Below are 25,968 nucleotides of genomic sequence, written 5' to 3' on the forward strand. Positions count from 1 at the left end.
AGATGATTGTATTATTTTTAGCAATGATTTGTTACAAATGTCAATAATACACCTAAACCCTTACGTTTATGAAAATGATATTTACAAAATTTTAATAAAATTCTATTTAAGCTGATAAAATAAAATAACATATGATTCAACAAGGAAGAGATGTAGCGTTCGTTAATTAAATTTAAAAAAAAAAGAACGTCCCGTCATAAATTTTATGAAATGCTAAATTCTCTATCCTTCTCAATCATTATAACAATTCCAACAATAAAATTTCGTTTAAATTCGGGCTTATGTTACAGCCTACTTTTAAAATTACCATTTTTTTAAATGAAAAACCAATTCAAGTACTCTCATTATAATGGTAGAGATTACCGAGCTGTGTATAAAATAAGTGGGTTTATCTTCTCACCATCCTAATTTTCCAACAGATCAATACTCAATTTATAAAAAAGTTTTTTCAAGAATTAAATGAAAAAAGTTTATCGGGATTTGTATGATTAATAAGTTAGGAAAGTTTTATATATATTAAAACAAATTAAAATTTTAACGTTCCTACATTCTAAACTTATTTCATTATTAAATTTTTCTCACAAATTGTCTCCACATTCATGGATGTAGTTTAGTAATTTTTAATCTTTTTCCTATAAAATAATATTTGTCGTTCACATTATTTTTTTTAAATTTCTCTTTAAAAGAAATAAACACAATAAACTGAATGAGATTAAAAAATGTACATAAATTACTAACTTTTTTACAATAACTTAGTGCATTTTTTCCACTTGTTTATTTTTGGGTTGTTTCTGATGGTTTTCTTCTGTTATGTATCATGGTCAAAAAATTATCACATTTGAACTGTCTATACATTTTGTACAAAGTTGTGTTAAGATGTAATTCTTAAAATATCAAAAATATTTATGTTATGCATTTATGATTTAAATCATTAAAATGGTTAGAAAATACTGAATGCATTTTTTTTATTAAGCCCATTTTTGTTCCTTTTTTAATTTTTTATATCCTGTTTATCCAATACTGAGCTGCAGAAGTTTGGTTAATATTAGTCTTTGATGATTCTAACATAAGCGTGATTATTAACATAAATTAACATATATTTTCTGATTATAAATAGTATATATTTTCAGTAGGAATTCAATGAGCGCTTTTAAATCCGTTTATTTGTCCCTGACATGAGCAGACTGTTTATTCTAGTCTATTTTAGACTTTGAATCACATCTCTAAAAGTATATCATACATTTGGTGATATGATGACTGAGAAGTAGCATCCGTCACAGCTGAATTTTTTTTCATATTTTGAAAATATTCGTTTAATGCTTAAATTTTGTAGCGGTAATCACAAAAAAAATGTCTATTGCCAGTATTATTTAATATACAGCGCATTTTCTTTACGGAAATAATTATTCGAATTGTCTTTTGTATTTTTATGCTATGTCTCATTGACATTATCATCGAATATTATATTAGTAATTTAGTTGTACATTTATCGTTTGTTCTAACGTCTGTTTGTTCAAGGGTTCTTTATCAAAGAGCTTTTAGACCTACAATGAATCCAGCAGGAAAAATCCTCACAACCACACAAAAATTATAATTTTACAAAAATTTCTTTTCAAAAGAAATAAAATATTTTTATGCTAACACGCCACCTAGAATATTTTATTTAAAAATTATGTAACTGCCAGCTGCGCAAAATATTTATAGAATCAGACTATTAATACATGTTATACTGTTATAAACAGTGTGTATTGCGTAATAACTTTTATAGTATAAATTTAAAACTATTTAAATAACTCAGTATAACAATATGAATAACACTTTTAGGTTTCTTGACTGTAAAGGAAATAATAATATAAAAGTTCATAAATTGTGAATTAAGAACTATATTGAAAAATTATTTTTATCTTTTCCTCCCACCAGATACATTTTATACATTTTTAAACTGTAATCCATGTTACGGATTAGAATGTGAGGATTATTTAAAAAGAATGAAAAAATATATGCCTACATTGTAATGTAGGCATAATGTCGTTATATGTATAACGAATTTATATCTAAATGGTTAAAGTAAATAAAAGCTTAAACTAATACAAGTTTAATGTTTTTCATAATTAAAATGTGATATTTAAGAGTTTTACAAATATAAATATTTCATTAACTAATTTATTTATGAATAAACGGTCCTCGTCAAGTAAAATCACCAACAGGATGGTCAGATCTAAGAGTGTACAGGCCCCTTACATTTAAATAAAACACAAAAATTACCAATAAACAGAGAACCTGTGCTAGGTATAAAGACCTTCAGACAGTGGGATACACAGTCAAATATAATACAAATTTTTATTTCGCTGAAGGCTTACTATACCCGGCTTAGAAATCTGCTGGCGTGAAGGTAAGCAATTACTGTTTTTTCTTTACCATTTAATATATCAATATCAATTAAATTTCTCAATTTACGCATTTTCCAAGGTTTTTTTAAATTGTGCACCGTTCAGTTATATGCTTAACAGTAAACTTTTTGGTGGTATATGTGAACTTCACATATACCAAACATTGATATTTCTTCGCCAGTAAGAATATATGAATTTATTGTTCTTTTGTCGTAAATTCTGAATCGTGTCAACGCAATTGTGGAATAAGTTTTTGCGTCGCTCTTTCATTTATATGGATTAATTTTTATTGCGTTCAATTTAATGTTTAATCTTCTTCATTCATCGCTTCAAGTATTTTTAATAACGTTGGACAATTTTTTTTAATATTTGCCACCTGAATAGGGAATACATCATCTGTATTCTCAGAATTAGTTTCCATTCTGTTGCTTTACTGCGCTTTTCTTTCCTGAGATACCAACATGGCCTGGAGTTCACACAAATATACATTTGTTATAATATATATAGAATGGACAGAATATCTGCGATAAGAACATCAAAGTTTTTTTTTCCCGAATAGCAGTTAACGCGCTTAACGAGTCTAAACATATCTCTCTTCAAAGAAATAATCCGTGAAGCGAAAGGTCTGCGATTACACATAAGCTCTGCCGTATTAACACTTGCCTTATTTGGTAGTATGCAGGAATGAGCATCATTATTACGGAATATAATGTATTCAATACCATCTTCAGTTTTAGATTCATCAGTATAAATGGCTAATATGGATCGATAAAATTTCTTGTTGGATGGTTTCTCTATTACTTTTCCATAAAATAGATCTAATTTAACCTTGTAATATTTGGAAAAAGCTACGGAGATATTTCTCTCGTAGAAATTGCTAATGTGTCCGAAAAAGTAATTTCATAATTAATTTTTGAACCGCGGTATCGCATTCTGGTTGATTTGGAATAGGTAGCGCGGTGTTAATATAAAGCAGCCAAGAGATTATTATTAAAATGCTTTATAATTTACGTGGGTAGGATACGCCCACGAATTTGCTGCTTATCTTAATAGTAGAATCTCTCTTCTATAATGTAATGCCATTATGCCGGCTTTAAACATTAGTTTAATGTCTGAACTAACTAATTAGTTTAAACTAGTCATGGGATTGTATGGAAAACGCCTGTGGTATACCTAATTCCGTTGTTGTGTATGACGTCTAAACTTTCTTTGATCTGACTTTTTAGCGGATGAATATGCAATGCATCCGTAAACCAATCCTCGGTTATAATTATTACTATTTATAGTGTATTATTATTATTATATATATTTTATTATTATTATTGCTAACAATTTATTTTGAATTCTATTTATTTTTTATTGGTCGTTCTTTTATCATGACTTAAAATCGAATTTTAAGAGTATATCGTAAAATGGGTCACATATTTCCTGAATATTTTCAAATCAAATAATAAATCATCTTTTGTAAGTTAGACAATATACGAGTTATAAATTTGTTATATATTCATGTGGAAAAAACATCAACAAATGTGTTTTTCCATAATTAGGCTCTTTTAACAGAATATTATTTAACAGTTACACTCATAGCTGAAAAAATGAGTTTAGAAAATACTAATTTAGACACGTCCTTTAAAAAAACCACTTAATTTTTACTTAAATATTAATTTTTAACGTAAAAACTCCTACTTATATAATAATTTGTCGAATGGCTGTTAAAATTCGAAAAATTATTTTTAAACTAGTTTATTTTTAAAAAAATGGAAACCATATTTATTTCTTCCAAAAATAAATTCCATATTAATTTTGGAATATTCCTTATTAATTTGGAATCAAATTGTATTTAGATGTATAGCAATACTTTTCATTGTTTTATACTACCTCATGGGACAGTATACAATGGCAAGATTTTATCAATTAAAAAATGATATAAAATGAAGCAGTAATAAAATTTATCATGCCAATAATTTTCTATTAAAAAATTTTATTAAGAAGGGTATATTTAACGCATTCGCCTTAAAATCTATTTACAGTATAAAATAGATCCTAAGATTTTTACATTAAACATTTGAAACTAAAACTTGTTCAAATAAAGTATCGAAAACAACATTGTGTTAAGTAGAAAAGAAACTAACATCAAAGATTTACGTTATGTTAACTGATAACACTGACACGCTTGGAGGTTCACCTCATCACACAGTTCGTGGTGTTTTGTTTTAATAAGTTTGCATTTCACTTTCCTCAACTAAGTTGATATCAACTTGATTCAAACAAGCAACTGACACACGTATTTGAGTTTTACTCCCCAAAGGGAAATTTCATTTCAGTTTCTAACTTCATTTAACAGTAATCTACATTTAGTTTTTAGTCATATTAAAATTTTGCATTAGATTTTTAAAAAAGAGTATTTTTTTTTTCTACCTAAACGTTTATATCTAAACCTTTACATATCAATACATCATTACTTAAAATCGCTGTTATAAAGGAAAATATATTGCCATGGTTCGAAGAGTTTCAAATTGATTAAATATAAAACATTTTTGTTGCGGCACATAGTGTATGCGTGTAAACGATTGTATGTTTAGACAAATACGTAAAAATGACATATTTAAATTTTAATTTACCATTATTAATTTCCTTTCACTACTTTTTTAAACTTTTTTTTTCAGTGGGACGTGTTCATCTGAAACCATTTTGCAAGAATATGCATTTATCAGATCGACAAATGATGTTGTATAGAGTTGTACTTGTATTTGTACAATATTTAACACCATTATGCGTTATATCATGTGTTTATTCAAGAATGGCACTACGATTATGGGGTTCTAGAGCACCTGGTAATGCTCAAGACAGTAGAGATGCAAATTTAATGAAAAATAAAAAAAAGGTAAGAATTTAAAATTATTTTTCATATAATAATTAAAGAAAACAAAATAGTTATTTATTATTAAGTAGATTTCATAAGAAAATTACCTATTTTAATGGGTACCACGATTCGACTTCCTGAAAATATATATATATTTTACCTTCTTCTCCACAAGAAGGTAAAATCTTCTTGTGGACACGATAAGCGCCGTAATTTTGCATGAGATTGTTAATGGGCAAATTTGGACCATGGGGGTGGAAATGGGGTGGCTTTATCGAAAAAACAAAATATCGCTATAACTTTCATATTAAGTAAAATATCGAATTCGTTTAAAGTTTCTACTATTCTTGGTATAAGGTCCTAAAACTAATTTAAATTAAAATTTTTGATATCACCAACCATAGTCCAGGGGCTGGAAAAATGAGGTTACGAAGACAAAAAAATCATATCTCTCTTAATAGGCACAGTATGGAATCGTTTAAAGTGATCGTTAGTCGTTAATGTAAGGTATTTTTTTTTTTGAGTAAATTAACATTTTCTTTTAATTTGAATTGTTGAAAATGAACCTTTCATTTTTTCTCATTTTTTTGTTTATAATTTTATAATTACAAGTAGAAGTTTTTAAAAGATATGTAGGGTATTTTTTTTTTTGTGTATACGCAGCCCGAGGAAGTGTCCTTTTACTCAAAGGAGGCTTCCCCACCCACCGGCTGTATGTCCGGCACGGTAGGTAAAATCAGAAATCGAAAGAATAAAGGGATTTTAAAAATGTTGAAAATTAGATGAGTTTTGAAATTTGAATGAATATAGGTCTCAAGATGAATAGTAGAGAAAAGAGAGGTTAGTTGTGAAATTTTGGAGTCGAACTAGATTGGTGAGTCATATAATGAGAGATCCATGTAAATTGTACGTAATAAATTGTACTGACCGTATGAAGATAATTGTAAACAGATAGTTGTAGTTATAGGAAGTAGTTAGTAATTACGGTGGATTAAAAAGATTAGTACATAACAGGAAGAGATTGAGAATAACATTAAACCATCAGATGACTAATTACGCCTGACTGATTTATATATGCATCACGTTATACAGATATTACATATACAAAAAAATAAATAAAAATATTACAAAAAAAACCTATCAGAAAAAAATGAATACGTATGTCATTTGTCAATTGTTCCATAGCTGTGAAAAAATTAAATTATAAATAAATAAAAAACCGTTTGGTTAATAACAATTGTCGGAAAATTTTACTATATGGTTTACACTTTGCAGAAAAAAAGGAAAAATAAAAATTATATATATAATAAAACAACATTGTGACTGGAAATAGCTTAAAATAAGAATAATAAAGATATTTTCTCTACCTTCAAAAAAGTAATTTCCTGTTTTACTTTATAAAATGAAAAGAAAACAAAAATATTACCAACACATACAATCAAACACACACTAAAATTGAAATGGCAAAAATAAATTTAAATACGCTCCACTTTTCCCTGAATTCCATTCTTTTAAGTAACAGATTAAAATTAATAGTTAATGGAGAACATATACTCAACGTCCTATAGTTTTGGTACTGTTAGAATATTAACTGAAATCTTTTCAGTTTAACGCGTCACTAAACCTTGATTGTTTTAGTCATGTTGAAAAAAATAAAATTAATCCTGGTCGCATAAATAGGGCTACATCTTTGGGTTAGTTTATTGGTTAAATTTGTCATCGCAAAACCAACTGATTTTCGAAGACAAGAGTTCGAGCAGTTGCTTTTAGATGGATTTGAATACTAGACTGTGGATATCAGTAGTCTTTGATGGTTGGGTTTCTATTAACCTCACGTCTCAGGAGTAGTTAACCTGAGTCTCTCAAGACTGTTTATCGGTCACATTTATACTTACATTTGCACTTACATTTTACATTTACATTTGCAGCTGCAGGCCTGTAGTAATAATTGCATCTGCCTATACAAAAACACACGCAGATCTAGCAGCAAGCTGGAAAAACTGGTTGAAATAAAATATATATAAATTTCCTCTTGGAAGAGAATCAGTTTTAAATTTTTGGAATGCTATTTACATGACTGGGATCACTCACTTTAAATAATGAATAGGTCTATTGTTGAGTAATGTTCTTACCTAAATCAAATATAATGATTAACTATATATTTTCTGTCTATTGAATCTTAATTTGAACGATGTTTTTGATGAAGTCTAATCGTTCAAATTAACGATTGCTTAAAATTTTGTTTGAGAGATAAGATTCGTTTGTAACGAATTTTTACTCAACAGACTGAATATTAACACAGAAATAAAGATTTTCAAGTGAAAAAATTTTATGGTTAAAAGATATTAAGGGAGGATAATAACTAGCTCTTCATTTTGGTTAACACTAAGTTGTAATTATCCATACGGTTGCAACTATTCGCTAACGAATATGTTACATAAAGATGAAGAAGAATAAGAAGAGAAAAGGTTTTCTCTTATAAAATATATCCTCGACCAAAATAAAAATTAAATGATATTGAAAAGGAAGAAAAGCTTTCAAGCTGTCATAATACATTTTTAGAAAATAGTGACAAATGTGTGAAAAATAGACAAAAATATTTTCTTAGGGAATTTACGAAGCATTTCAAATCTACAAGTTGCATTTCAAATCTACAAGCATTTCAATCTTATCAATGAGATATTGGTAAAAGGACCATAGAAATACTTATCGTTCTTATTAGATGTGTAAAATTACATTTTCTAGAATAAAGAATTTTTTTATTTAAGAAATTTTTTTTTAACAAAGAAAATTTTAATTTAAAAAATCTACATAAAAGTATTAGATGCATTAAGTAATGGATTTTAAAGCGCTTTTTAAAAAAAAAGTTTTAAAATCTAAAAAAAAGGACCAATTTATATGTTATTCATATTAAGTAATAGTTCGCAAAGCACTTTTAAAATAATTGCTGCATGATCCATCAAAAAGGATATTCCTTAAAGTGATCGGTAGAGCGTGGATATTACTTCACACAGAATTTTAAACACCTCAGCCAAAATATGCTTTTCGTCCTTTTGCTCAATATCTTTTTTCATTTGTAATCCTTCATCTTAGCTTAAATTTATCTTGGATTTAAACCTTTAACATTTTTATAAAATTTATTTATTTATAAAAAAATTCGCCGTAAGAGTGCATTAATTTATATAATTAATAAAATTCTCAATTTTATATTTTTTTTAAATTCAGTTTTAAAAAAATTTAAGACTTTCAACATAAAAGAATTACAATAAAGGAGATAATTTAAGTACATAGACTTCTTTCTAATTAATAAAACTTTTTATTAAATTATAATTTTTTTTATATTTTTTATTTAATTATATTTATTTTTTTTTAATTTTTAAAGTATTTATTTTTAAATCGATTCGAAATATATTTAAACATTATTTATTTTAATTTTTTGTTATTTTTTAACCAGAAAAAGTGATGGGGGTATGGAAATCCGTTCTGGAAAACGCATAATGTGAGAATATTTTAAATAACCAAATCTGGTGTAAAAATTACCGTGCAACAATCAAATGCTAAACAATTATGATAAAAAAAATTAAATTCTTATGTTCTTTACGCCAAAGTTTTTTATAACTTTCAGTTACATTATCAGAAACGTAAATGATTACAATACCAAATAAATTACCCGATTTAAACGTACATTGAAGATATATAAACACTAGCCAAATTGAGAAATTCCCTCTTTATTACGGTTAAAAGAGACTTGAGAAGCCAAGTAGTAATTTTTATTTGACTTCATTTATAAAGGCTCTGACTTTGAGTCTTATACACGTTTCATCATAAAAAGTTAAACATAAATAATTATTAAACAAAGAAACAGAAGAGAGAATTAGTTAGCAAATTAATAGGATTTTTTTTTATTACTAAAATGTATGATTTTTTTGATGTTTAGATCTTTTACGAAAAAAAAATCCTTATTTACTGATAAAAGTAGTAGTAGTGTTAATAATGAGCTAAAAAGTAAAGAAAAGAAAACTATTGATAATTAACAATAAATAAACTTTTAAAATTAATAGGATTCGAATCAGAATTTTATTTACTACTACTGAAAAAAGTATGGAGTAATAAATAACGTGTATTAATAACGTAAATTAGCTGATTTCGAAGTAGAGAGGATTCAGATTTCAATCCTAATATAGTTGCATTTATTCGAATTTGAATACTATATCGTGGATACCTATGTTCTTAGGTGGCCGAGTTTCAGTTAACCCATGTCTAAGGTAGGTCGGCCTATTTTTTTGTTTATCTTTTTATACCCCTTCCCTGAACCGGACCCACAGTTAAGTATAACGCAGCCCAAGGTAGTATCCTTTAACTCTAACGGGCCTTCCCACCTACTATCCGGCAAACCAGGTTAGGCCGCCGGTTGGATCTTTTACTTTATGCCTGCTTGTAACTCCCAGCGAGGAGACTACAAATTCAGCAATGCCGTAACCTTCATCACCACCCCAGAGATCGGATCTCGGTCTTTTGAGTGTCTTATGCCTCAATTGGGGAATCCCCCACCAAGACTCAGGTTTTGACTCCCCCCTAAAAGACGCCAGGTCCAGATGATCGTCGTAACAGCAGAAAGAGTCACACATCGTTTAATAAACGTTCACACATCGTTTATTAAATAAACATTTTTATTTTTAATTTGTGGAGTAAAGACCATCTAGATAAATTAATAAATAGATAAAATTTACCTTTACCCATTTTCGTTAAGTGTAGAGAGACGTCTCAAAAGTGTTAAATACACAAGAAACCACTTCTTGTGTATTTAACACTTTTGACAATATTAAAAAAAAATCCAAACAAACTCGTAATGGTAAAAACTATTCAGACATCAAATAATAGTTCATTTAAAAATAATATTTCACTATTTACTTAAATATCCCAATATTTTCCTTTCGTAACTTCAAAATATTAAAACCATTTTGTAAAGAAAATATGAAACAATGTTTTAAAACAGCATAAAAGTAGAGTAACTATAGAAACAATTGAAGTACTGTTCATACATTTCCATTATTTATGTAACTAAAAGGTCTTTATTATACACGTTTAAAATTAATTTAAACATTTGCTTATTAAACTTTTAAGTTTTGTTGTAATTTGCATGAATAATTTTAATAAAATTTTATAATCATCATATGAAGTAAAATTACAGGAAAGTAAGTAGGAAAACATTAGTATTTTAAATCAATACTGCAGTAATAACACGAATGTATTTATAACCGAATTCATCTTATTACAGTGAAAGTAATTTTAAATGCTCACTTAATAATAAACGGTTTCTTTGTCTAAACATCCATACAGAAAGAAGTTTTAAATCCCGATTTCATTGTTATAGATAATACTTAAAACTGTAGACAATTTAGTTTAAGACAAATTTTTCTACTTTTATCCAATATATTTTCATTATATATTACAGCAGCAACATAATATTTCAGTAAATTACGTAATTATTCATAAAATTTAATGTTATAAATCTTTGATTACTGGTTTAGTTGATAAAAAATTACATTTTAACCAGATTTAATCTAATGTATTCTATGAGGAAAAGGGTGCAACATTTTCACATCCTTGTACGAAGAAAAGGAAGTATTATGATCATGAAAAATTTCGGTTTTCAGATGTCAACGGAAATATCCATTTTGACCATCCCTGAATCCATTTTGATTAGTTTCGGCGTGACGTCTGTATGTACGTATATCTCGCATACCTCTAAAACAATTGCTGTAGGATCTTGAAATTTTGAATTTAAGACTGTTGTAATATCTAATTGTGTACCTCTCTTTTTGACTGTAATCGACTGAACCAAAAGTGTCCAAAAAAGCCAAAATCCAAAACAATTTAGAATTTTGATTTTTTTCTTAACTGCAGTAATAAACCCTCATTGAGAGCTTTTCAACAATATATCATAAGTATTACTTATGTTTATTGGTTCCAGAGTTATAGTCAAATGAAATTTTAATTAATGAAATATTTGTTTCTTACAAGGGGAAGGCACATTAGTTCGAATCAGACTTTTCCTTTTTTAACTTTTTTTTAATTTGAACATATTGATTTATTAAAAATTTACGATAAATAATAATTCAATAATAACAATAAAACAAAAATGAAAAAAATATCAAAAATAATTCATGAAATAAAGTTTTATGTACTTTTCATTTAAAAAAAATGTGTATATGCAATTTGATAGGCGTACAAGTAAGTCATGTACTGTCCACATCAGATATTTTGATTACAGTTTTACGAGTTTATTGTAAACTCGTAAAACACCGTTGTAGGTTTAACTTATTACCAACATAATGAAAACCTTAATTAATCAATAAAACTAAAATCAATCGTTTATCTATTCAACAGATAACTGAAAATTTCATCATATATATTTATTTATTATATTTATTTATTTCGTTAAGTATTTATAGAAGAGCACATGCTTGTTTTTACCAAAATGCTGAATGTGTTTTAGCATTATTTGAGTTTACATATAAATATAATTAATTATATTTCTGTTTGGAACAATCTTTATGGTGATAAAATTACATTATCTACCCAAACATTAAAATTTTCTTTTCCCAAAATGACAAATAATTTTTGTTTATTAATTTACTGTAGTCCTTTAATACAGATTAGTGTAGTGTAGTCCTTTAAGTCCACTTATACACAAACTACAACTAAATCGGAATATAGCAATCGCATGAAGAGGAGTCATCAAAGGAATGGATACAACTCTATTACAGTATATATAAGAAACACGCTTACATTTATTAAGTCCAAAGAACAGCATTACGACTACAACAATAAAGTAAAAATAGAGTAACAATTTCGAAAAAAACATTATTAAAATAACACAAGAAAACAGAAATAAGAAATGAAACCAAGAATTAGTAAAACCAGCATAATCAACTAGCTCAAAAAAAAAAATTGAGACAATGCACAACACTTAAGGGATGAAGTTCCTTCCACCCGTAAGTATCAGTTTCCCAGATCCAACACATAGTTGCTTAAGCCACCTAACATACTCGCTATTGTCTAGTAGATTCACAACAGATAGTTCACATGTTTTTTTTAGCTTTAGTTTGTATTTTGAATCGAATCGTTGGATTTCTTTACGAACATACGGTAGACACAGATAGTCATGGTTCTCGCTGTCCCTCACAAACCATGGCCCTCCGATATGCTCCTCACTAATTTACTCTGGAATCCCTGAATAATTTCAATGTTCTTGCTTGTTGTACACCAAAGTTGAATTCCATAGGTCTAAATCTGCTTCACAATCGCTGCGTTGAACTACTTGTTAGATAACTTGCTAGAGGGCTTTTCCAAAAAAAAATAAATGGTTTAGATATCTATTTAGAGTAATATTATTTTGCTACTTATTATTTTGTAAGATTAAAACAGCCCAGGGGGCGACTGAAACTTTTTAATTTTAAAAATATCAATTTTTTTCGAATTCGAGACAAATAGTTAAGTGTTTTGTAAGTGTTTTTCGGGAATTTCGATTATTAATTTTTTTTTTTATTTTATAATGTTTGTGATATAGCTTCATTCACTAACACTTTTATAATGAAATTTCTTTTGTTGTGGTTGTAATTATATTATTTGTGCCACTTTTTTGTGGCACAACCCTCTATATAGGGTTATTACAAATGAAACACAGGAATTTCACGGTTAACGAAAAGTCGCATTTCGGGATAGGCTACCTCAATTTGGGTTGACTGACTCTGGTCAGTGTTTGTTTAGTATTGGATGATGAATATCATGTGCTGAATATCATTTGTCTGCTCAAAATTTGAGTTTAGGCGTGGAGAGATGGTCAGGAAGCTTGAGGGTATTGATTCGTCTGGATCTGCAGTCTAACTAGAAATGTAGAGATGAATGGTTCATTGCTGTAAGATTCTTAAGGTTTTTGACGCTGAAAAGGACTACAGAGGGTATTTAGTGTAGAATACTAGCCTGGATGGATAGGGACCTGTTTGTGTGCTTTTTTCCAGAGTAGACACGTTTGGCAATTGAGCCCGGTTGTTTTGTTTGTATGTTCTGGGTTGACTGGAGTTTTGGTTGCTTTAGTAAGGAAAGTGAAAATTGCTATGTTGTGAACAATTTTTGAGGGTATGAGAAAAATGTTTTGTTGTAGCTCAATTTGTAAATTTCTGTTTATTAGTTTTTTTGATTCGGTTTAGGTGAGTTTGAAAAATAACTTTTACTGAAGTATGTAATCAAGTATTGAGGGTCTAGAAATTGGCTTTACGGAGGTCCGGTAAAGCCAATCGGGTCTAGGGATGAACAAAATGGTGTGGCGACCGGATCATCAAAAGACGAGAGTCTTCCCGCTATGAGATCAGGATGGATGGTTAACAAAATTATTTTTTGACATAATCAGTGACAAGAACCAAGTACTGTATAAACAAACATCAAAAAATATTTATAAAATATGTGTAGAAAGAAACGTTCTAGAAGAGTTACCGCGTTAGAAGATTAAATTTATCTTGTTCACGCTACATACTGACGTAGCCCAGTTAAATCAGAAAATTTAGAAATACAATTACTACAACCAACCATTTGAAAACTTTTACTGAAACTATCGAAAATGATACCTTATAAATTATACAGTTTTACGTAAATATTTCTTACCGGACACGCAGAAACCTAATGAGAAAACTTCATTCTTGTATAGAGCTCAATCTAACTGATACATTAAAATTCGAAATAATCTGGATGAATACTATTCAACAGATTTTTTTGGTCGTAAACTTGAAGAAAACTTGACGTTATACGTTGGCCACCAAAAGGCCCACATTTAAAACCTTATGACTATTTTTTGTGAAATTTAAGACGAAAAAGTTTTTTTCTTCCCTTTCCTCTTGATGTAGATGACTTCAAACAATCAGAAATGCTGTTGCTATTGTTGAACAGGACATGTTGCTCATGATATGTATTTTGGATGAACTTGAGTACTATGATGTTGTATGTCACGTAACTCACAGTGTATACTTATAGATGCAAACTTTATGAAATCTTCTGTACATTTATATAAGTAATTAGCTCCATATTAAAAAAATAATTTTTACAAACCATCTAGAATCTCTATTTCATTTGTAATTACTCTGTAATATTAGAGTTTATTATTCATTGGAAGTATTGATGTTTTCTATACAAATGGTATCTGTATTATAAATAGTGAAGTCTATTTCATACATTTAGATAGTTTTGGCATGCCAAAATTTAACAATACGTTTTAATCATTGAAGAATTGGCACCTGAAAACCATAACATTTTTCTCTCAAAAGGGGAAATCATAATACTTTCCTTGGAAAGCCTATCTCATGTAAGGTCACCAAGAACTTCATGATTATGAATACAAACATAAAATAAAATTATTAATTTATTATTTATAAATGTTTGGAATCCCAATGTAATATAAGCAGTTTATTCATATATTTGATATATGAATATATCAATTGATATATCATGGTATATTAACCGCATTCTATTATGTTTTAAATATGAAAACAATTTAATTATATATTTAAAATTTCTTAGGCTCCAGAAAATACGCTAATTAATAATATATAACGTTATTACTAATTGTAGTACTTGTATTTATATTCCATATTGGTTTTGTACAAAGAGGTGTAGGTAAGAAAGTCAGTATATAAATGGTTACGTACCTATTTAACTGCTGACATAAGAATTTGCATTTCAACTGAAATTATATTGGTATATTACCATTTATAAAACAAAGCGTGGTAGTCAAACAGTTGATGTGTTATTCAATGTATTATATGGTAAGGATGGAAAGATACACAATATCCAATTATATTTATAAATATTTGTACTTAATTTCAAGTTATTGATTTTGAGATTGATATTACTTGAAAATTACGATATGCATTTATGTTTATTTTACGCTGAAACTAAAACAGATCGTCATTTTAATGGAATAAAAAGTTAATTGGTTTTCATAAAATTTAAAATGAATTCCAAAAGAAATATAGTGAAGGTTTATTAATATTTAGTAAAACAAAAACGTTAATAAAAATATATTCTTATTGATAAAACCCAGATTAAATATAAAAGGAATTTTAAAATAACCAGCCTTTTCATGAGGCAATATGGAAAATATTGAAAATTTCGTAGTGTACAGCTGAAAAAAAGAGAAAAAATAACTCTGTACTAAAAACATATGTGAAACATATATGAAACACTATAATTCACATTATAGTGCAATAATTATTTTTCTTTCGTAAATGTTTTATTAATATTTTATAAAATTTGTTAAATCTGTTAGAAAAATATTATTAGCATCAATGATATTTTAATGGGATAACGTGTAGTGATTAAAAATTGTACATCAGTTTTGAATATTTATATCAAGATTTATATCTATCAATTTATTTCTATATCGGGATTAAAGCAGTATATGAAGATTTCTATTTTATTCTTTAGGTTTTGAAATGAATTCAGTAGAATATCGTTTTCTTATACAGAGACCAAAGGATGTTTGTGATAATCTTGTATTATCAAATGTATGACCTTGAAGGTCATACATACCTGTGGCTTTACACAAAACAAAAATTACAAAAGATTTTTGTGCTTTACACAACAATTTTACAGAAAATCTTGTCAGAAGAGTTTTCTAAGTTAAATATGTGATAAGTATTTAACAAATAGAAGTGACAAAAAATGGACGAATTAAAAAAAAATTATATTAGATTGGTTTATACGTTTTTTAATAAGAATATTGCAAATAAAAATCAGAACTTTTTTGGTATACTATAATGTTATTTTTGGTGTTACATGAAATATTAAATGAGTAGTTTTATAATTTTTTGGAGTGGAGTAAAAATGCCACTTACATCAGAAATCTTTTACAATACCATCATTAAATTAGAAAAAGGTTTATCTTTTTTTTCTGATAAAACATGAAATACGGCTAATACATTACTATTATCATTATTTTTATTATTCGTCTTATTGATTTCATGCATTTTCCATATCCTTTTATTATTGTCAATCGATCCCTCTTAAATCGTACACTCTTAGTAATTTTGTATCATTGACCGTAATATACAAATATTTGTCTTGCTTTATTTCATCTACCCTTTATACTTCCTTCTATAATGAAATCCAATAAACCTTTAACTTATAATCGATAAACCATATAAACCAATGGTGATACAAAGGATTGATTATTAATCTAAAAAGTTTTTCTAAACAACGTTTTGTTATTTTTGTTAAAATAATAACTCAATAAATGCTGAACGATGTTTAGTCAGAAATTACTGCCCCAAAAATCTTTTTTTCGTCGAATGAGGGGAAAGTTCTACTAGCCGCCTTCTGCCCGCATAGAACGGCAGTGTCAACCTTCGTTTCAAGCCTTACCTAATTACATGCTACACAAAATGTCCCTTACACCACTACATTAACCGGCTAAGCGCGAAGTCTCGCGCGTAATCAAACCGAAGGAGCCACATAAATTCAAATATATTTCCAACTAACTGCAACTAACTGGACTGATTCGAAGTTAAAAACTTGAGCTTGTAAAGACAAATTAAACACCATAATAACACATCACATAAAGCAATGTTTTGTGTACATCAAACTCAAAAGGCAAAATTAAAATACAAAACACAATGTACAACACAAAGTTATTGATCCAACCGCCCCGAGAATAAGGCTGACAAGCCCCCCCAACCCGAATTGCATACCATCACGGAGTCTCCAACACAATACATAACACAACAATAATAAACACAAACTCATAATCTTATACGCAATCTGAATAACCGGGGGACGATTGCCAAGGCGCCTATCTTGGTGGACGGACCACCAAAACGGGACCGTAGCCATCGTCCCAATCTAATCATTAATCCTAAAATCCCTCAGCTACCCTCTCAAGAACCAAATACTTCATACACTCCACAACAATCATCCATTCGGCCTGATGTTTACAATCTTCTTTTAAACTACGCTTGACCTAATGGATAACCTCCAATCTAAGCTCATACTTTCTACGTACACTCAACAAAAGACGATGGGCCCTTAGCAATATAATCCGGTAACTTTTAAATTTAATCTTTCACGTCACCACAAGTGTGCCTTAGAGCATAATTGCTACGCACACACACCCTTATATACAATACTCATTGTCCGCAATCCGGATTCATCGTAGGTCATTACAGCCCTTCTTCGCACATATTGTAAGTACTCCTTAAATCAAAAATTCTCATCAAGAAACTTTCAAAGGTTTCTTCTGGCCTGACATCGAAACACCGACCAGCCGCGTCACAGCCAAAAATTCTTTAAGCAGCATCTTCATAAGTGTTGAATGCCATCTTATGTTTACTGGCAGCTTAAAACAACAAACAACAGACAGTATCAAATGTTATACTATTTATGTTATACTATTGTTTGTGCTATTTTTTTTTTTGTATTACTCTTTCACGTGATGATCAGTCGTACGTATAGCTTCATTGTAGAAGCTGATTGTAAGTAATTCAGTGAAAATAATTTCAATTATCAATTTCAATTAGCACATTTACGGGATTTTGATTGTTTACTTTGGCTGTAGTTGTTGGATTGTCAAAGTTTAATAAATGTGCCTTGAGTGCCTTGAAAAAAGAAAAATAACCTTTCTTATTATTCAGACACAATAATGACAGTATCATGGACCTCTGATCGCAGAAGTGATGAAGATTATCGGTAGACCTCTGAAATCGCTGAAGTGCTGAAGATTATCGGTTAGCTGCTGACCGAGATCGCTGAAGTGCTGAAGATTATCGGTTAGCTGCTGACCGAGAGAGCAACGTCCAGACTGGAACTGTAGCTTCATCTAAACCAGGAGCTTATCAGAGCTTCTACGTCAAGAACGAGAGAAATGTTAGAGGAAAGAGGGTTTTTCAGGTTTTAATTATAATTTATCAGGTCTATTCTTCTCACAACCGTAAAGATAACGAAAAGAGCGGGGATCCAGGAAATTTCACCTCTGTCTAGATGGGAAGGGCTCGTTTCGCTCATCATTCCCGGTTTGTGTAAGTATAAAACAACTCGCATTGAATATTATTGGATTTTTAAATTTGTATAAATTTTATTAAAATTATACTATAAATAATGACTTGAGGATATCTTCATAAAACTAAACTAATGAAGATTTTAAGTAGCTAATACTTACCAAAAATATAAATAATTACAATATTAATCATCAGAATAATAATGTGAAACCAGGTTTTGATACGCTCTAAAAAAATTACATTTGGAATAGACTTGTTGGTTTATTGATTGACATATCAATCATAATATACTCGTATAACAGATACGATATGATATGACATGATATTTACGTCATATAGATTGATAAGAACTGAAATTTGTAGCAGCAAATTTATTTACAGCTCATGGAATTACTAAATAATATAAAATATACGCAACGAATTTTGGAACTAAAGTTTTTTTCTGGGCATGGAATGTAGAGTCATTATCAACGCTTAGACACAATATAAATATAAAATTTAAATATACGAATATGCAACCGTTATGAACTAAGAGGTAAATTAAGTTGTAAATTTAGAATTTTAAGGCGATTAAAAATAAATAAAAATACCGTTAATTTGCAATACAATTTTAACAATACAATTTTAAATTACTTTTAGTTAACTTTTATAAATCTTTTTGAAAAACATTTAAAAATATTATATAAAGAAAAAGAGGAAATTATATGAAAGCTGAATTTATAGTAATGGGAATTACGAGTATATTTTAAAAGGAATAAAGCAGTATTTATACCGTACTTTGTTAAAATAAGTTAATTGTTAATTTTTTAACTCCATTTAGAATTACTGTATTTAATTAAATTGTGACCAGTTTAATAAAGAAATGTTTGAAAGAAACATTTCCATTGAGTTATTTTTAACAAAATCATTTAATATAAAATTAAGGATAATAGATTTAAATTATGTCGTGTTAAATATTTTTAATTATTATTATTTCGATAATTTTAACAGACGTAAACTCAGATATGAACAGATTTATGTAAAATTAATAAAATGAATATGATAAATTAATTTTTTTCTGTGTTGAATTAATGCAATTTTAAATTACATAAGATTCCATAAATTATACATATGCGCGAGAACTTAGTTTTGATTATTAAGATTCTATGATCGAAGGACATTGTGGTCGTGTGTCTATGTTAATTATGAAAAACAGTAGCAATATACCTGTCTCCCTTCCTGTTTAATCTATGTTAATTATGAAAAACAGTAGCAATATACCTATCTCCCTTCCTGTTTAATCTATGTTAATCATTAAAAACGGTAGCAATATACCTCTTTTAGCCTCCAGGTATTACTTAAGAGGATGATGAATGAATGTAAATTAAGTGTAGTCTTGCTCAATCTCAAGTCGACCATTCCTGACGTGTGTGGTTAAATGAAACCCAACCACCAAAGAACACCAGTTTCCAAGATCTAGTATTCAAAAAACTGCCTTTACTAGGATTTGAACCGTAGAACTCTCGACTTCAAAATCAGCTGATTTGCGAGAACCACTAGCCAGTGGGCTAGCAATATACTTTCTGAAAGTCGTAATATTTTATATGGTGCCTTCATTCACAAGGGAAACTTTTGGGAAACTTTTCTCTACCGAAACTATAAAAATAAATGATAATCTAATTGAAACATATATATAATGAATTTTTTTTACTAGATGGCATTTATTTAAAATTTCGTTTGTTGCAACAAATTGTGTTTCCTTGGTTTCTGGTTAGTAATATTTGATTTAAATAACAATATGTTAGTAACTAAATTATAAAGTAATAATAAGCCGCTTTTATAAAACGTTTACCATAACATTAAATCTCAAGAATTCGGATCTTACATTAAACACGTATTTAATATCTAAGATAGGTCACTTCTATTATTTTCACTAGATTCCTATTCCTGAAAGTGAGTAAATTGAAATTTGTAGCAATCTATATGAGATTATTGTAATTTTAATTTTAAAAAAATCATTAAAAAAAGGAATAAAATTATATTAAAATGAATATAAAATTCTACCGGACTGAAAACAATATTCAACATTAAATGAATTATAAAACATTAAGTATGATACAACATACTCTTTCAAATGGAAGTAATAAAGACAAAGTTAAAGATATTTAAAGACGTTTGCTTTTCATCTTGCTTTTCGGGTATTTATACACGAAAATGGTAAGTTTTACTAAGAGTCCTAAGGGAAACTTTATATAAATAGTACTCTTAACATTTGCTTAGAAACACCTGTAGTTATTTTATCATATGTCTTTTCAAGTAGACAGTTATTTACGTTGCGGCTTACCTCTCCCAAATTCAATGAGAAAATTTCACTATATATTTTAGTTTTGTGTAGGTAAAAACAGTTCATATATTTAATTTTATTCTTTAATAAAGTTAAATAAGCTGTTGTAAAACCTACTGCATTACGCTTTAGATTCGATTTTTACTTCACCCGTACTGCGGCTAAGGAAGGTCACAGTTATTATGTTTATCAGTTTCCGGTTCCTAAAAGTAATTAAAGTGAAATCTGTAGCATCTACATGAAATTATGATAAGAATGATAAGAAAAAATTACTTAATGATTTATTGTTACTCCTTTTTCATTAATTAATAAAAATAATATTGTATTGATAATGTCAGATTATGATCAATGAAACATACTATTGAAGGAAAAAGTTGATATGAAAAATGGTACAAACATTTATTTTTAATCTAACATTAATGTTGAAATAAAGTTAAAAATCTCGAAAAATATATAAATGATTTGAAGAACAACATCTAAATTTAAAATATGTTTTTTTATAAATAGAGAGGCTGAACGCATTTTATATACATATACGAGTATAATTAATGTAGTCGTGTGTATAGGTGTGCATTTGCCATCAGAGGCTTGAGTTTAGGACTTTAATGTTATGTTATATGAATAGTACATGATAAAAAAATTAAACATGAATGAAATATTTAGAAGGATACTGTTGGGTGATTTACGATTTATTACGAATACATCTGTTCCCTGCTTAAAAAACATACATATATATTTGAACCCTTTAGGGAATAAATAGTTCTTCAGATATTTGTTCTTATTCCCAGGAGAACTCGTTTGAATAAGTTTTCATAGACTCATCATTGGTAGCACAAAAAAAAAATTCTCTGAGATATAAAAACCTATCGAATAACAGGACTATGAGGAGGGTTCATTTAAGTAACATTTCCAAACACACTTTTTGAAATTCATATTAAAACAAGTACAGCAGATCTTTTTAACAACGTTTTGCTTGCCACTCATTGTATTTTTTATATTGTTATTTTTCTATATTTCTATCATTAAATACACATAATATTACAAGGTATTATTTACATTTTTACGTATAATTGTACGCGGAATTTTGAAATTAACACTTTATATTTTTATATTATGAATTTTTTTTATCTCAAAACTTATCATTAAACCAACCTCAAAGCAAAAATTTAAAATTTAATTTCTAGAAATCTTCACCAAATCTACCCCATAATTTGGTTCTGTTTTAATATAAAATCATAAAATTAAAAAAGATATACAAAACGTTTGATTATTTAAAGCGAATTTTATTTTAATTTTTTTTTAATCCCACGGGGCTGGTCTAGTAGTAAAACTCATCGTCGCTTTGTTCATCAGCTGAATTTCAAAATCAATTTCCAGATTCAAATCCTAGTAAAATTCTGTTAAATTTATAGGATTTGAATGCTAGACAGTGGACACCGATGAAGTTCAATGGTTGGAGTTCAATTAATCACAAATCTCAGGAATGATCAGTCTTAGTTTTTTTTTTTTGAACTCTACTCCCCTGGGCCAGTCCGACTGGTTGGCCACACACAGGGGAGTGCCTGTTCTACTCTAATGGGCCTTCCCACCTAGCGGCTATAAGTCCGGCATGGCAGGTCGGCCCACCGGTCAGTTCTTTTGCCCATCCGTATATCACCACGTCAATACTATGTATTGTCGTGACGTGGCGATTGGGTCTTTTCACGTCTTGATATTAACCTAACGAAAAACCATTAGGAGTCTCCAGTGGATCATCGGAACCAACACACCTCGGCATGTCAGCCCTCACCACTGAGTCTGTCCACCCTGCCCTATGCTAAAGTTTAAAATCCTAGTCTCCTCTCATCGTTGTTTTTCTGCATAAGTATTCTTTTGATGACCAACTCAACTTTTTTCCAAGTTTCTTCACTGTTTAACATGCTAGTCTCCTAGTTCCATCAGGTAACAGGTCAATACCGTCTGTCTCTTCCCTCGATTTATGACATACAGTGAAAGTATGTTCGACATCATCAGCACAGTCACAGTACATACAGGCTGCAGTTTCCCTTCTATCGAATCTATGCAGATAGTAATTAAAACTACCGTGTCCTGTAAAATACTGTGACGTGTAAAAGTTTATTTCACCGTGTTTTCTATGTATCCAGTTCCTTAGATTGGGGATTAGCCATCTGGTCCTGTCTCCAGGTCCTTTATCCAGGGGACAAAAGATCGGTTTGTCTTACTGCCATAATAGAATCAGAAACGAATTAGAATGATAATAAAATTAACGGAAATGACGATCATTTACATGTTTAACAATTAAAAAGTTGTTTTTTTTTTTTGACTTCAGTCATTTAACTGGTTTGATACAGCTCTCCAAGATTCCCTATCTAGTGCTAGTCGTTTCATTTCAGTATACCCTCTACATCCTACATCCCTAACAATTTGTTTTACATAGTCCAAACGTGGCCTGCCTACACAATTTTTTCCTTCTACCTGTCCTTCCAATACTAAAGCGACTACTCCGGATGCTTTAGTATGTGGCCTATAAGCCATCTGATTTTTAACATTCTCCTATAGCACCACATTTCAAAAGCTTCTAATCTTTTCTTCTCAGATACTCCGATTGTCCAAGCTTCACTTTCATATAAAGCGACACTCCAAACATATATTTTCAAAAAATTTTTCCTGACATTTAAATTCATTTTTGATGTAAACAAATTATATTTCTGACTGAAGGCTCGTTTCGCTTGTGCTATTCGGAATTTTATATCGCTCCTGCTTCGTCCATCTTTAGTAATTTTACTTCCCAAATAACAAAATTCTTCTACCTCCATAATCTTTTCTCCTCCTATTTTCACATTCAGTGGTCCATCTTTATTTCTACTAAATTTCATTACTTTTGTTTTGTTCTTGTTTATTTTCATGCGACAGTTCTTACGTAGGACCATCTATGCCATTCATTGTTTCTTCTAAATCCTTTTTACTCTCGGCTAGAATTACTACTACAGCAAATCGTAGCATCTTTATCTTTTCACCTTGTACTGTTACTTCGAATCTAAATTGTTCTTTAACATCATTAACTGCTAGTTCCATGTAAAGATTAAAAAGTAACAAGATAGGGAACATCCTTGTAGGACTCCCTTTCTTATTACGGCTTCTTTCTTATGTTCTTCAATTATTACTGTTGCTGTTTGGTTCCTGTACATGTTAGCAATTGTTCTTCTATCTCTGTATTTGAACCCTAATTTTTTTAAAATGCTGAACATTTTATTCCAGTCTACGTTATCGAAAGCCTTTTCTAGGTCTATAAACGCCAAGTATGTTGGTTTGTTTTTCTTTACTCTTCCTTCTACTATTAATCTGAGGCCTAAAATTGCTCCCCTTGTCCCTATACTTTTCCTGAAACCAAATTGGTCTTCTCCTAACACTTCTTCCACTCTCCTCTCAATTCTTCTGTATAGAATTCTAGTTAAGATTTTTGATACATGACTAGTTAAACTAATTGTTCTGTATTCTTCACATTTATCTGCCCCTGCTTTCATTGGTATCATGACTATAACACTAAAAAGTTGTTATCCAAATAAATCTTTTTTATCCGATTAGTTACCAGAAGCAATAATTCTGAGACCAGCACCCCACACATAATTATTTTTCCAATTTTTTGAAAATTCCACACTAGTACTAGTTTGCTTATTTTGAATGTATATAAATAAATTTTGATTGGCTGAAACATTTTCAATGTAAATGATAACATTATAACCAGTATTGAATTGGTTATAGTTATAACCATTATAACTATATATTGAATGCAAAATAATCCAAATTAATTAAAAAGTAATGAAAAACTCCTCATGAAAAATTTATTTAGAATGAAAAATTGAAATTTTTAGTTTATGAAAGCATAATAGTTCTTGACTGGAAATAGAATTTACGCTACCACTCTACTATTGTGATCGATTATATGACAGACTAAATCGATAAGTCTGTCATTTAAATACTTTTTTACATTTACATACATAAAAGTAAAAAAAACATACATAATAATAAAAATATTCAATAAACATACGTTAGCCACTCTACTATTTTGATTGGTGAAGTGACAGACTTATATTTACATATACATACATAAAAAAAAACCATATATGATAATAAAAACATTCGAGAGAAAAAATAAATATTTATTGGAAATTAAATGGATCTGTATTTCTCTTTTAATTGAACAAAGGCGAAAAATTACATCTACATTCTAAGGTTGTTCATTTCACAACCTGTGATTAAAATCAAATATTGCCTTTCGATTATTCATATACACGTTTTTTTCATACATTTTAATCCACTAGAAGCTCGTAACAAATGTAACTGAGCCTATATCCTATTATTATTATTATTTTACTCGAGTTTAAAACAGAAAAAATATAACGGTAGAATTTTTAATTAGAATCTCGTAATAATACAAAGCCCAAATATAAATTGGTAGACATACAAATTGGTAACAAACGTTTACATAAATTCAAGGATTAGCACAAATAATTAGACAAAAGGCTTTGTTTTTATTGCTTTATTTATTTGTTTTGTTTGATTAAATCATTTTTTCTTAATCACGGTAAACTGGCAACGAAAAAAGTAGATACCGTAATTTTTAAGAGCATTATATTTTAGATTATTTTTGTTTTTGAGTTCATTACGAATATTTTATATTTTAGGTCTATTATAAAAAAGATTTTAAAAAAATAAATGAAAATATGTTTATAATATATAGCATCTTGCAAAAATTTACTATTAATTTTGTATTAAATAGATGGCAAATACAGCTGAATTTTTATAATATAAAAAAGTATTATGATTATTATAATTAAAAAAAAATTACAAAAATTAAAAACACTTAAGTTTAACTATTTGGCCTGAATCAATGCATAAAAATGAATAAATGATAAAAGCCATAGAAAAAAAAAGTGTAGTAACATGCTTTTAGAAAAAACTGGGACAACTGAAATCCCAGTTTCCCGCGATTCAACAACCATTTTTGAAAATCAGGGATCATTCTCTGGGTCCATCTGCGTTTTGTCGACTGATCTAATTTATCCGGCCACCTGCGGACAAGCGATAACTCCTCAACCGCCTTATCGGTCCCCGGTATATCCTTCTTAAGTCCAGTCACGACGCCCGAGATGATCCTGTAACGACAGCACACCCAAAGGGAGACAGTCCTGTACACCCGACTAAGATTTCCACCGGCTCTCCTCCTCCTCTTCAGCGCGACTGATCAAGCTGGAGTTCGTACAAAACTTGCAAGAGCAACACCTGGAAGAAGACCCACCCACTTCAATGTGTGAAGACTTCCGGTGTTAGTCACTATTTGATTGTAGC

General features: G+C 29.1%; 2 protein-coding genes across 2 annotated transcripts in view; both read left to right on the forward strand.

Annotated features, from left to right (window-relative positions):
- The window catches only part of LOC142331725 (uncharacterized), a 499,803-nt gene that overhangs the window by 165,158 nt on the left and 308,677 nt on the right, over positions 1-25,968 (forward strand). The window lies entirely within an intron of this gene.
- The window catches only part of LOC142331408 (RYamide receptor-like), a 177,548-nt gene that overhangs the window by 58,245 nt on the left and 93,335 nt on the right, over positions 1-25,968 (forward strand). The window contains exon 5 of the mRNA XM_075377297.1: positions 5,057-5,274. Within this exon, the coding sequence (XP_075233412.1) occupies positions 5,057-5,274 (218 nt within the window). The remainder of the gene's footprint in view (positions 1-5,056; positions 5,275-25,968) is intronic.

Source organism: Lycorma delicatula, chromosome 10 (assembly GCF_047948215.1).
Source record: "Lycorma delicatula isolate Av1 chromosome 10, ASM4794821v1, whole genome shotgun sequence".
Lineage (NCBI taxonomy): Eukaryota > Metazoa > Arthropoda > Insecta > Hemiptera > Fulgoridae > Lycorma > Lycorma delicatula.